This window comes from Leptodactylus fuscus, chromosome 1 (assembly GCF_031893055.1).
Source record: "Leptodactylus fuscus isolate aLepFus1 chromosome 1, aLepFus1.hap2, whole genome shotgun sequence".
Classification (NCBI taxonomy): domain Eukaryota; kingdom Metazoa; phylum Chordata; class Amphibia; order Anura; family Leptodactylidae; genus Leptodactylus; species Leptodactylus fuscus.
In genome coordinates this window covers 80,322,580-80,337,154 of record NC_134265.1, presented here as the reverse complement: position 1 = coordinate 80,337,154, position 14,575 = coordinate 80,322,580, and the positions used below count along the sequence as shown (strand labels likewise).

At 41.2% G+C, this 14,575-nt stretch overlaps 1 protein-coding gene across 1 annotated transcript in view; it reads right to left on the bottom strand.

Annotated features, from left to right (window-relative positions):
* Positions 1–1,119: 1,119 nt before the first annotated feature.
* SNCAIP (synuclein alpha interacting protein) overlaps positions 1,120–14,575 on the bottom strand; it is a 184,226-nt gene continuing 170,770 nt past the window's right edge. The window contains exons 11-13 of the mRNA XM_075272296.1: positions 11,788–12,829; positions 10,613–10,683; positions 1,120–1,667 (exon numbers count right to left, since the gene is read on the bottom strand). Coding sequence (XP_075128397.1) covers positions 1,583–1,667; positions 10,613–10,683; positions 11,788–12,829 — 1,198 coding nt within the window. The 3' untranslated portion in view covers positions 1,120–1,582. The remainder of the gene's footprint in view (positions 1,668–10,612; positions 10,684–11,787; positions 12,830–14,575) is intronic.

Below are 14,575 nucleotides of genomic sequence, written 5' to 3'. Positions count from 1 at the left end.
ACGGCATGACACTGGGGGCAGATGAAGGAGGGGGCGGCATGACACTGGGGCAGAGATGGAGAGGACTGCATGACACTGGGGACAGAGATGGGGGGACATGAATCTGGGGGCAGAGATGGAGAGGACATGAATCTGGGGGCAGAGATGGGGGGCATGATACTGGGGGCAGAGATGGGGGGACATGAATCTGGGGGCAGAGATGGGGGGACATGAATCTGGGGGCAGAGATGGAGAGGACATGAATCTGGGGGCAGAGATGGGGGGCATGATACTGGGGGCAGAGATGGAGGGACATGAATCTGGGGGCAGAGATGGGGGGACATGAATCTGGGGGCAGAGATGGAGGGGACATGAATCTGGGGGCAGAGATGGGGGGACATGAATCTGGGGGCAGAGATGGGGGGGACATGAATCTGGGGGGCAGAGATGGAGGGGGGACATGAAACTGGGGGCAGAGATGGAGGGGGGACATGAAACTGGGGGCAGATGAAGGGTATATATGTAAACAGATAATTTTCTTTTTATGAAACTAACAAAATCTCAGAGAACAAGGCTGACTGATCACCACTTATCATATAAAAAAGATTGAAAAAAATTATAACAAATAAATGTTTAGTTTTTAATTGCTGTATTTTTGTTAAATATATGTTGCTGTTACATATTACTACTTCATATCTTGTTTTCATGACTGCTGTTAAAATACATGTGTGACATTAGCTGCTGTGTGCGGCCCTCGCAACAACCTCTTGTTACTCATGTGGCCCTCGGGGTACCCTGAGTTTGACATGCCTGATGTACATGACAGAGGTGCAAACCAACCATTTTCTCGGTGCACCAAAGGGGCATCCGTTTTCACAGATCCCCTATACATTTCAGTGTGTAAAAGGATACATGAAAACGGCCGCATATAGGACATGACCTATATTTTAATGGTTCGTGAGAACACTGTCAAACTTACAGCCATGTAAATAGTCCTCACAATAGTGAATAATGACCATGTGACGTCCATTTTTCACAACTGTTTTGCTCGTGTGAATTTACTCTTACACTTAGAATCCCTAGAACTGAGCAATTAGGGATAGATATGTATAATTTCATAAAATATTATATTTGGCCCAACCTTCCACTATAAGTTGAGCGTTCGCGGAGATTTTTCTGAATATTCCTTGTCAGGGGTGGAGCACTCTGTTCTACTCATAATACCTGTTTTACAAAACCCACCAAAGAAAGGGCATATTGATGGTGACATGGTTTGGTACATCACAAACAATGGGATGAACTTGTTGTCAGCAATAAATATCATATACAGTAATTAAAATGAAGGCCGATGAAACAGCACAACAAAATATACCAGAACTGGAGCCAAGACATAGTGTCAGTCATAGTCCATGAATCCAGTACGGAAAGATATGTAGTCCTTATAACGAACAATAAACCCAGCTCTACACTTACACAGAAGTACCCACAGCAAGAAAAATCTTTATCTGTGCATCAAAGTAAGAGCCACGGAAGGCCACGGACAAATCATGGCCTTTGCTGGTGTTGCTGCAGATTTTTCATTGGACATCTTAAGAAGTCAGACTCACAAGAAGAACTCTTGAATGTCATGTTCTTCAGGATGTATGTCACTGAACAGAATCTTCATCGATCCACTGACTGATTTATGCCTGGATAAAGAAACAAAATATTTTTTTATCACCATACTATAAGTAAAGCAAAAGTAATAAGAAACACATAAAGCAATGCACAGACTACTATAATGTTATGTCAGCCTGTGAATGCTGGGTTAGTAAATGAATGTAGAAATTTTTGCAATCCTATATTAAAGAAAACTAATTTTGCTAAAATATATCTACTGTAAGAGAATTACTAGAGCATCAATATCACAGTAGCTGCTGGTGAACCCTGGGGGGAGGGTCACAATAGACAGTGAGCCCTAAGCTGAACCCCTGCCCCTTCCTGCTTGCCAGTCCTATCCTAAGCAATAGGTGGCAACTGGTCGATGGGCCCTTCCTATATAAGTGACAACACAGAATGAAGGCAAGACATACAACAACAAAGGGAGGTCAGCTAGCCAAGGGTCCGGTGACAGTCGAGCAACGCAGTACAGAATCAAAATACAAGAGAATAGTCACAAGGGTAAGCCAGAGGTCAGAGGTCAGCAATAATAATAATAATAATAATAAACAAAGGAGCTTAGCAGGGACAAAGTCACAGGACAGAGTCTCAATAGCCAGTGAGTCAGTGTGGGTGGATGGCATGTATATAGAAAGCCCAGGACCTGCCCCAGACCTGACTGGTAGACATGCTGACAATAAGAAAGGCAAGGCTAGAATTAACCATTTGATGAACAGAGAAAAAAATGGTGCAGGAGATGGGTGTGGGGTAAATTCAATTACAGAGGAGAGGTTATAGAGCAGTATTCACACAGTGCAATGAAAAACTGTAAGCAAAGAATCAAAATGAGCCCGCATTCTACGTTGCAGCGTGCGTGCGGAGGGTGTCACTGAGACCCGAACAAGCAGAGATGTTACATTTTCATCATATTTGGAGATATATAAGACAACCACTGTTCAGTCCTAATGCCAAGCAGAATACTCTACTTGTTCCACAATGCCTTGAAGTTATATATGACATATCACATACTGTGAAAAGCAGGGCATAGAGAACAGAATTCTGATAAATCTCTTATCACTGGAGGTGGGGGACTTCCACTGTGACCCTCACCAATAACAACCCCAGTGAAGTGGAGTTTGAGTGGTGCAGAGAAGTAATGGCCACTGCTACATTCCATTGGCCACTGTTCTAATTGAACTTCTATCAATGATAGTTGTGTAGCAGTAACTGGACAGACAGATATACAGCAAAGCACTTTCATAACAGCCTTTGGAAAGAGAGTTGTAGTATCAGTGGACATTATGGGTCTATGCTATACTCACCATACATGTCATAATACTCATCAGAGCAAAGCTGGCCAAATGTTCCAGTTTTGGCGGGAACAGAAAGCTATCTTGGGGCAACATGGTGGCTCAGTGGTTAGCACTACAGCCTACCAATGCTGGAGTCTTGTTTTTGAATCCTGCCAAGGAAAACATCTGAAAGGAGTTTGAATTTTCTCCCTGTGTTTGCGTGGATTTCCTCCCATACCCCAAAGACGTACTGATAGGGGAAAAAAAATGTACATTGTGAGCTCTAAAAAACCCAAAAACCTATCTTATATGTATTTAGACCTCTAGACTGTTGAGGGGAAGAAGGATCAGGCCTGTTGAACTTCCATGCCCCATCCTTTTGTCCTCAGGGAAGATAATCTTCCACCAAAGACAGTGACTATACTTACATGAAAAGACGAATGAAGTAAAAAGTAGCCAATACTGCTATTCTGCAGCCAAAGAACATGACTTGGAACTAAGTAACCAAGTACATATAGCTGTGGCATGGGTCAGAAGAACTGACATGGTATGACTGCTTGTCTTACTTTTTTTTGGCTTTGGTTTCTAGAAACAATTTGTGTTATACTAAAAGTTCCATAATCTGGACAATATAATGAAAATTGGTTTTGAAAAGACGGATTCGGTATTGAGGAGCTCCAAACCGTTCTGCAGCTGTCAGATGTCTAAGCAGGCAACAAATGTGCTGAGTGTGCAGCAAACATATGTACAAGATCTTGGCCTATCCATGTAGTGTACAGCTGTGTGAGCCCTGACGGTCTACATGACCTCCGCTGTTTAGCTAATGATGTCAGTGTTTAAAGAAGAGAAATAATAAATCCGATGTATAAATTATTTACAATGATAAAAATGAGCAGGACGGTAATACCTCACAATGTTGGGGATGTTCAGATGAATTTTATCTTTTAAAGTTTAACAATAAGAAAATGCCTTGCATTCATTTTTGGCAAGATAAGGAGATGCTGGTGACGCAGCAAGCGTAGCTGTGTGCAGATGTCAGTTCAGGTTCTTTCTCATTAGGAATGATGGATCATGTATTGAACATGCACCAAACACATTAAACTGTCATATCCATGTGTTTCTCAGCTGTTCCCAAACTTTCAGACTGTCAGACAGATGTTTTTGTCAGAAAGTACATTCTAGGACATTTTAGGAAATTGACAAATGGTGTGTAGTTTTTTGGCTACAATGTTTTTGTATTAAGTATATACAGATTAGACAGACAGATAAATGGTTGGATGGATGGATGGATGGACAGATGGATAGATAGATAGATAGATAGATAGATAGATAGATAGATAGAGTAAAACCACATTTACATACTACAGCATTAACCCGCTCCTAAAAATCAATTAAAAAAAATGATACAACTTAAAATTGGTACACCGCACATGTCCACTCCCATCGATAGATGTTTTTGTGGTAGTGCTTTCTTTCATTGATGACTGCCTACAGACTCAGACCTTCAATGCACTCTTCAGTTTTCCCTGCAGTGTGGCACTCCGTGGCACCCGCTTGTGCTGGGACGTGCAGTCTTCCCCATTGATTTTAATTAGATCATAGCACGTTTTCCGACACAGTTGGTGTCCAGGATGCAATTGTGCAAAAAGGGGAAGGGGTGCAGCTCTGTTTCCCCTCATTCTCTGAATTATTGGGATACCCATGGTTGATAAGGTGAAGGCATATCCTAGCGATATACCATCACTTCATGTAACAGAAATACATCTTTAAGAATATGGTTATTTTTACGGTATTTTTGCTATGCTATGGGCTAACAACATGCTTTCCATGCATTCTTCCATATTTCTTTGAGGTTGGGTACTGGATCCCTTTATTGGAAGGGTTACAATAAGAATACTAGAACTGACCCACTGTCTATAAACCTCTGTAGGAAGTTCCACGGTCTCTCTTGACTACGGCTTTGTCTTATGGGATTTGGAGAAGTCTAAGAACCACTTAATAACAGGGTTGGGGCCTACTATTATTCCAGTGAGAGACAAGACCTGGCAGGGCTTAATTTGTTAATAAAATCTGACTACATTCCATTAGTCTGGACTCAGAACACCCACTTTGTGTAAAGTTGCTGACCCAGTAGATATGCTCAGGATTTCTTGTAGGAAGAGCTGCAAATGAAAATCATGTCGTGCAGAAATTAATTTGTGGATATCACCCACACAACGCCTGCACTGGGGTTTATTTTACAACATGGTGGTATATCTGTTACTAATAAGACAACCAATTTATATGTAATAACAAGGTACAGATTTTGGAACAGAGTATGGGAACTCCCCATCTCTAGTGTTGTAGAGGAATGTGTTAGCACTTTGCCGATGTTCTAAATTAGTTATTGGCCTGGAAATGTGACCACATCCTAGTTTGTTACATATCTGTGTCATTTTGTTAAAAAAAATAACTGCTGTTTACTATGTGGTACCATAAGTGATGCTGAATACATATAGTAATGGTTTTAAGGTTCTGATCACACTGTCGGTAAGGCTTCTGTATTACCAGGAGCCATTATGGATATGACACTCCATTCACTTACAGTGCAGTGCGTGTCAGAAGTGGTATCCAGTACCAACCTCAGGTTAAGTTCAGGCCATGAAATTAGGTCATTACCGGCCTGAACCCAACTCAACTGAACCCAACTCAACGTGTCAAATCAGTTCAGCTGAAATATTTTCAGGACAGTAGCTGCAGACAAAACTCAGTCTCCAAGTCTCCACGCCCAAACTTATCTATATGAAAAAAAACTAAGGCCTTTTGAACCCGACCGAGTTTGCAGACCAAGGGGGGCATTTTTTTTAGTGAAATACACTTCCAAATGCCTTCTTACCCCACTAATTTCAAAAGAGGATAAGATCTGCTCTAGAATTACTGGAATAGAATGAAACCCCACAGATGGTACACTTGCACTTGGTCATGTGCTTGAGGCCTAACCCCAAGCACATGTGTTCATATGTCGGATTATGACACTGAATTTATCAAGCAGAAAAATTTCTGCTTCAGGAATTTGAAGCAGATTTTTTCTGCTTGACAAAAGAATTTGATGCAGAATTTGATGTGGAATTTGAGCATATTTTGATACAGAAGGAAAAATCAGCCACTGCATTCCATTCAAATGAATGAGAGGCTGATCTGTGGCAAGTAGAGTTGAGCGAGTACTGTTCGGATCAGCGATCCGAACAGCACGCACGCATTGAAATGAATGGAAGCACCAGGTGCTTCCGGTTTGACGGCAGTCGGCCGCTTAACCCGCCGCGTGCCGGCTGCGTGCATTGATTTCAATGCGTGCGTGCTGTTCAGATCGGCTGATCCGAACAGTACTTGCTCAACTCTAGTGGCAAGAGTTTGATATGGATTTTGATAATGATTCCGCTTCAAATTCAGCATCAGATTGCTTCACATAATTCACATAGAGATTTTTGGTCGGATTTTGAGGCCGTATCCGCCTAAAAATCCTGACCAAAAAGACGGCTCCCATTGAAATCAATGGGAGCTGGTCAGGTCTTTTTTCCTGGAGTCGGTTTGTTCCGGCTCCCGGAAAAAGAAGCGAGATGCTAATTGTTCAGGCTGTTTTGCCTTGCGATTCAGACTGAAGACACTCCCTCCTCTGGACTAGATCCATTCATTGGCCCTAACCCAGAGCAGAGTGCGCGACTGGATGCCAGTGCAGTGCACCAACATCCAGTCGCGGCTTCCCGTTTTTTGGACCGGAACACCACCTCAGGTTCCAGTCCAAAAAAACCCATCTGAACCTACCCTAAAGACTGCTTCAGCTTCCGGACCAAAAGCTTGGTAGCCGCAACTGAAATCTGGCGCACTGCACCGGCATCCAGCCATGCACTCCGCTCCGGATTAGGCACAATGAATGGGCCCATCCCGGAGGAGGGAGTGTCTTCAGGCCGAATCGCGAGGTAAAACAGCCTGAAGAATGAGCATCTCACTTCTTTTTCCGGGAGCCGGAGCAAGCCGGCTCCCAGAAAAAACTCCTGAGCGGCTCACATTGATTTCAACGGGAGACGTCTTTTTAGTCAGGATTTTGAGGCGGATACGGCCTCAAAATCCTGACCAAAAATCTCCGTGTGAACTTACCCTGAGGCTAACACCTTTGTCCTGAAATATTACTCCAGCTTTTACTCTGCCTGGAAACTGGAGTGAGAATGTGACATTTTTTGCAATTTTCAAAAAAGTGGCACTCAATAAGGGCTAGTTCACATGGAGTTAACGCACGCGCATTCTGGCACGTATACATGTGTCAGATTCTGAGCGCTCAAAACAGATCACATTCATTTCAATGTGTCGGCTTACGGGCGTATAACGCGCGTAATTTTGCGAAAAAAAAAAAAGCCATTGAACTCAATGGCTTACCACATTTTACACGTATATTTTTACACGTGTAATTTGTGGCAGAATGCGCGGAGCGTTACTCCGTGTGAAGGCTAAAAACCTACCATTGATTTCAATGTGTAGTGCCCGTAAGCCGACACATTGAAATTAGAGATGAGCGAACACTGTTCGGATCAGCCGATCTGAACAGCACGCTCCCATAGAAATGAATGGAAGCACCTGTGACGCTGACTTCCGGCGTCACAGGTGCTTCCATTCATTTCTATGGGAGCGTGCTGTTCAGATCGGCTGATCCGAACAGTGTTCGCTCATCTCTAATTGAAATGAATGGGATCTGTTTTGCGCGCTCACATTCTGACACGTGTATACGTGCCAGAATGCGCATGCTTTAACTCCATGTGAACTAGCCCAAAATCTGCTAGACAGGCTACCCACTTTCCCACCCACTTTTCAAAAATTAGTGATGTAAAAATTGAAAATGTTGCAAAATTTTGCAAACATAAGCTAAAAAAAAGTCTTAAAACCCTTTTTTTATGATTTTCTGACATCTGAATTCTGGCATACGGGGCTTGACTTATGTGTAAAATAACTTTGGAGGCATATGGAGGTACTGTATGGACTCAGGCTAGGATCCATAACTCAGCAGTTAGCACATCTCCTCATCTGCTTCATACAACATGTGAATGTCTCAATAGCAGCCATTAGACTTCAGCAATGAGCTTTACTTGTATAATTGATGCGTATAATAAAACCGCGCACTTAATGAAATCCATTGCGCCTAATTAAAATGAATATTGTTACCAGGCCGAGCGAAGCACATGGAAACAAAAAGACTAGCAGAAATAACTGGAAATAACAAAAGGTTTACATTACTAAAATAATAAAATGTCATATCCAAATTGTTACGCAAGTACGACCTTCTACTAACTACAAATACAAACAATATTAGACATATAATATGAAGCATATTACATTTGCTCTAATGCATTAAGCCACAGTGAGGTCCTAGTCTCAGCTCATCTATATTGTCATGGAAAGATAATGCCAGCACCTGTGATAATGTGATTCACAATGATACTTAAAGGCGTTGTCCAGAAATTACATTTCATGGTCACTCCTTAGGATAAACATATCATCAGTGGGAAACCGATAGGCAGTCTCCACACCTATCAGCTGTACAGGGCCGCTTATGGCACCCATACATGGGATTGGATACAGTTATACAAAATGGGGTCGGATACAGCTGGCTGTGTGCCTTGTGTAGTAGCCAAGTGCCAGTACCACATTGACTTTAATGGGAGCTGAACAGCAGTAGCGACACCTAGACACTACACAGAGACCCAAGCCAGCCACTTCCAGCCATGTATTGTGTATAGTATAGGTGCTGGAAGCGGCCCCATACAGCTGACCGGTGGCTAGGGATAAGCCATAAAAAAGTATTTCCTGGATAACCCCATTTTGGCTATGGCTATATGTTGCACTGAGTATCCAACTAGAGTGGCTTGGGAGCATGTTCTAGAATCATTAAGGAACCTTAGGGTGAGGGTAAGTTCACACGGAGTTTTTTGATCAGAAATTTGGTCAGGAAAAATCCGCTTCAGGAAAATTCATGAGGAGTTTTTGGAGGTGTTTTTGGAAGCGTTTTTTGACGCGTTTTTCAGGCGTTTACGCCTGAAAAAAAACAATGCAAGTCAATGGGAGGTGGAAAATATGCTTGGCGTTTTTTGGGGCGTTTTTTTGCCAAAAAACGCTAGTGGTTTTTCTGCCTCCCATTGACTTGTATTGATTTCCTGAGGCGGAATCTGCCTGACGATGGATGTGTCGCTTCTTTTTTCTGCTAGCGGAAAATCCAATAGCAGAAAAAAAAAAAAAGATTACATAGGACTGTATGGTGAGGCGTTTTTTGGTCAAGATTTTGAGGCAGATTCCTGACCAAAAAACTCTGTGAACTCAACCTGATGACTGTACAACAAGCAAACAAAAAGACAGCACCGAGCTGTATATAGTGTAGTAGTTAGAGAAGATGTAGAACAATCCAGAATAAGAATCGCTCTCACCTGGTCGGGTTGTGTAATTCACAACAACCGTTTGGGCTCCGGAACCATTTAACAGGGGGTTCCTCCCTGGGTGAGTTCTGAGCTGCAGTACCCAATCACCAATGGTGTGTGGATAGATGCGAAGGACCAGAAACACAGGACTGCGCGTCACCCATTAGATTCAAGACAGCTTCATAAAACTTTTTTAGGGTTCTCTTACTGACCCTTTCTTATGCCGTCGGCATAAGTTCTTGTACACTTGAGAAAGGGTCAGTAAGACCCGAAACGCGTTGTGTTGCGACCCCTAATAAAGTTTTATGAATCTGTCTTGAATCTAATGGGTGAAGCGCAGTCCTGTGTTTCTGGTCCTTCGCATCTAACCTGATGACTGTGGACTTTTGCACTTGATAACATGATTTTCACAAATTTTTTTACAGCTATGTGAGAAAATGGTGGACTATTTGGTACAGGTGCAAACATTACACTCGAGGTATCAAATTGTAAACTGACTATAAAGTATGATACACAATAGTCAGGCCTGTTTGCCGTCTCTGGGCTACTGCTGGGCTAGCAATCACTATGAGGCCAATTATACAGCGACATCAGTTCTGATATTGGCAAGTTGTGGCTACTGAGATAATAAATCACACAGAAGCCATTAGGCAGCTGATCTGTAAATATAGGTATACACCCGGCATTGTCAGCACCTCAGCAGTGTCTCCTTCATAAATCTAGATTATGTTGTACCAAGTACTATGAAATACATATGGTGTTAAAGCAAGGAATGTAACACCTTCCTTCCCAACTTGTAGGAGATTATAAATTCACCACTGACACATTGTAAATGTAAACAGAATTCTATAACAAAAAAAGACGATTTTCTGGGCTCGGACTCTACAGGCTCGAACATTTTGGAGGTGACTTTCCCACACATGACAGGAAATGTAGTTTCCATACACATCATCTGTTAAATGACTCCTGCTCAGCAGAGACTACATGCAATGCCAAGATGTAGCATGCGGCAAGATGGATTTATGAGAAGTCCTCTCTTTTTATATGAGGCTTACCAGTACAGCCAAAATTGCATTGCTAGAGCTGTCAGCAGGATAGCACTATAGATGTATGTTGTTAATTGTCACGGATGGGCTTAATATACTCTACTTGTTGATTTACAGTATATCTTTACTGAAGAGGAGGATGAAATGAACAGGAAAAAGAAGAGGAAGAAGACGAAGAATGAAGAAAACCTGTTTAATCAACGTCCCCACCACCACATACCATACATGATTAGGAAGAAGGTCCTCAAGCAATGCCCGAGAGGACAGTTTGACAGGGCAGGTGGAAGGATCCTGGGAAATTGCAATTTACAGGTCAGTACATGCAACATGCAGCATGCTTATATGTAACAGTCAATGACATGCATAAATGCTGGTTATAGTGTCTGTATATAATATAAACCCATCCAGGGTTTGTCAGACTATTAACATTGATGAAATATCTGTCAGAGGAAGTTAAATATCCGTTTTATTCTCCCCGTCAGTGAAGGTCTCATCAGTTACACCCCCTCCCCATCAATAACATTACGGGGATATGACATCAATGTTAACTGTTGGAAATTGTCTTTTATAGCAAATGGATAAAACCAGTTAGTAATAGTCAGAAAAAAAAATTGTTTTTATTTTAAACCCACCTGTATAAGGTATTTAACCCTTATGTGAGATAGGGTAAACTGTTATGTAAGGATCTTTATACATCATGACACAAAATTCAGGACATTGACTATTGTGCTCTTATAAAATGTGTCTCCAACAAGATAAAGCTTGCCATGTATGTACCGTATGCATACGCTAAGTTTTTGGAGGTGGGCTAAGGTAATCTGCTACAGAAATGATTAAGGGTGTGAAAGAGATCCTAGCTACTAGGCAAGAACTTCTCATAGAATGAAGAGGAGCTGGTAAACGACAACTAGATTCACATCATGTTTGTGATATACATTAACCATGTACACTGGGAGATCTATAGATGCACACGCTACAGGTGTATAAAGGGTTACATTTCCAAGTGGAGGCTGAAGAGATACATTTTGGCCTCCACCCTGCTGGTATACGTTAAGATATGGCAAAGGCTTTAGAATAGTGTAGTCGACTATGTTTCTACAATTTTCCTATTCAGTAGAAAAACTGATATATTAAAAGTATCCCTATCTTAACAATTGGACCCTCTGGGTTCTGGGAAGCATGTGTTTCATTCATACATGCTGGTCATAAATGTGAGGTGCACAGAACCTTCATGAAATAACTGAAGCTGTGGATACTTTTTTAACCCATTAAATCTGTGCTTACAAATAACTTCTCCATGTACTTATGAAACGTGTCAGCATAAAGTGACTTCATTTAATAAAGACATCTTTTATTTAACACTGTTCATGAAGAACTGTCCTTCCTCACACTTACATTTTTGCTTTTCCCTTTTGTATTGCTTGAAGGTGACGCCTTGGAATCTCCAGACTTTCTCCCTAATGAGGAAAATGACAGTGAAGATGACGAGGACGATGTCTTCACAGGAGTAGCGGACTGAGTATTATTATTGTTGTTCTGATTTCCACTAAAAGTTTCCATTATTGATCGTAAAGCACCAAATGGTTTTTTCTGTTGCTCCCCAGCTTCGCCGTTAGAGTGGGACTTTTGTGTCTTTCCTCCATCTTTGTCTTTACCTTCATTTGGATCTACTTCAGTCTGTTCCACTTGAACAATAGGGTCCTCAAAAGTTACCCTGAGTTTCAGATTTTGGGAAGTCCTGCGTTTTGAAGAAGGAGATTTTAAAGCACTTTTAGGGCTTGTTGTCTTCTGTGCTGAGGAACTTGAAGAGTCTGTTGTACCTGAAGGCTGAGGTATACTCCCCGTTTGATACTGAGGTTCATAGTCCGGGTCACTACTTTCAGATGTTGGTGATGGGCTATGGCCATCTACAGATTTAGATTTTAACCCTAAAACAAACCGTCGTCCTGCAGTGTTTGACTGTGTATGCTTTTTTATCATCAGTTGAAGAGCTTCAGCATTTTCAACATTTTCTACTATAGGCTGTGGCCTTGGCTTATCTGCTTTTCTAATGGGGGTATGCTTTTGATCCTCTGAGTTATTGGAGTCTGTATCGGACTCACTGAGAGACCGTTGCATAAGTTGCCGTAATCGAGCAAGCTTAAACTCTCTTTTCTCCAGTGGGATCCGTTTAGCACTCCTGGACGGTGTCCCGTCCTGGAATTCCAGTGACAATTTCTCAGGACTAGATACATTATCTGCCAAGTCTTTTCCTAATAACTGCCGCAAAATCTTATCAGACTCTTCATCCAGTGCTCGACACCTGAGTCTGCTGGGAGCGGATGTGCTTAGCAACTGATAGCTTTCATGAATCCCATTTAGTTTATTTTTCGGTGTAAGATCTTCCAATTCAAGTGTCTTCCTTGGGAGACTGCCTGAAGAAGGGGATGACGGTGAGCTGTGAACAGAATGGATGAAAAGAACAGTCACTCTGAAAGTGAAGCATGATTTCACAATGGAAAATGTATAAATTTATAAAATTTATAAACACTGTTAGTTTAGAAATTTAGGGAATTTTAGGCAATACAGAATATAGGCCTATTATGATATACGAGCAGGGTCAAGACAAGTAGGGCACCTAAAATAGTAGACTTATAATAATACAAGTGAATCTAGTCTTTATCTACAAAAATGTTATATGAAAATAATAATGGTTGGGGTCCTTGTGTTGAGACTTCTACATGAACTATTTGGGATGAGGGGATACATTGCTAGTCCTCTTCTTCTTCTGTTAACATCTCTCAGATCATGGACTATAATGGATTAACAGTATCTCTCATGAGTAGAGGCAACAAAACAGTAGAACTCTAGCCTCAATCCTAGTGATCATTGGGGGATTCATTGTTCAGACCCTACTGACCCGACCCTCAACAATCTGATATCAGTTTGCAGAAAGATTTTTGCATCCAAGGTGCAACTTCAATGGATCAAAGAAATATGCGCAGCTCTGCTTCAGTTTCTCCCAGAACAAGAATTCCAAACCCAAGGTGTTGTCTAGATGAAAACATCACCGTCAATGTAGACATGCATCCCTCATGGAGCCCGAATACAAATCATGCACAAATCTTATATTTCATGATTATATTTAATTGGGAAATTGTTCTGCAAACTAAAACTTTTCTTTAAATTGGTTGTTCAAGACTCCATATTGATGCCCTATCCTTAGGGATTGGCGGAGACCTGACAACTGGCACCCCCATAGATCAGCTGAGTATATGGAGCTGGAAGCAGACAGCTTCACAAATTGCTCAGGTCAGCACCCATTTACTTGAAAGAGATCACGGGGAAGACCCCCACAGATCTCATACTGATTATCCTAAGGATAGTAGTCTTGGACATCCCCTTTAAGTTTGTATGAAAATCGACTAATATTTTCTATATATCTCATTATTGAATAAAAGACACTGTTATTTAATTACTTATAATAACAGCATTTCTATAATTAACGAGTATTGGGATAATAAAAAACCTATTGCTATTAACATATATATATTTTTACCAATGTAATTATATGATGATGATTTTTTTTATGTGTTCATTAACCCTATTTCTGCCCTATAAAATATACTGTGCTATTAGAATCAGAATATTGTTCCAAATATTGAAGCTTTGGCACCTTATTGTAAAGCTTATATCCTCAGGTTACATTCTGTTAATGGGTTTTCCCTGCATATATAGTTCACTCTGTGGTAGGAAATTCATATTCATCAAATACAGATCCGTTCTGTAGCTGACTGATTATATTACACTGTAGCAGGTCCTTAGCTGATCACCATCACAGCTTAATGGTGTGTTATGATGGTAAGGCCTCTCCTGTATGACTGTGCTAAACAAATAGTCCATGTATTACAAGACCCCTAAGTGGATTTCAAGATGTGAAATCCTAGCCTGTGATAATGTACACATAATACGTACGAGTTTGAGAATGAGGTAAAAATAAAACTAAGCAAAGATCGATATTTGAGCGTATAGCACTAAAGGCCTCATCCACTATTCACAGCCCATAAAATATGTACAGCACACCTTCATTCAAGAGAGGTTTTAAATAAATAACAAAATACTAGATAAAATAAAAGTGGTTAGGGCTTATTCATACTAGCATCATGGCTACTGTTTATAACAGACATGACCACTGTGACGGACC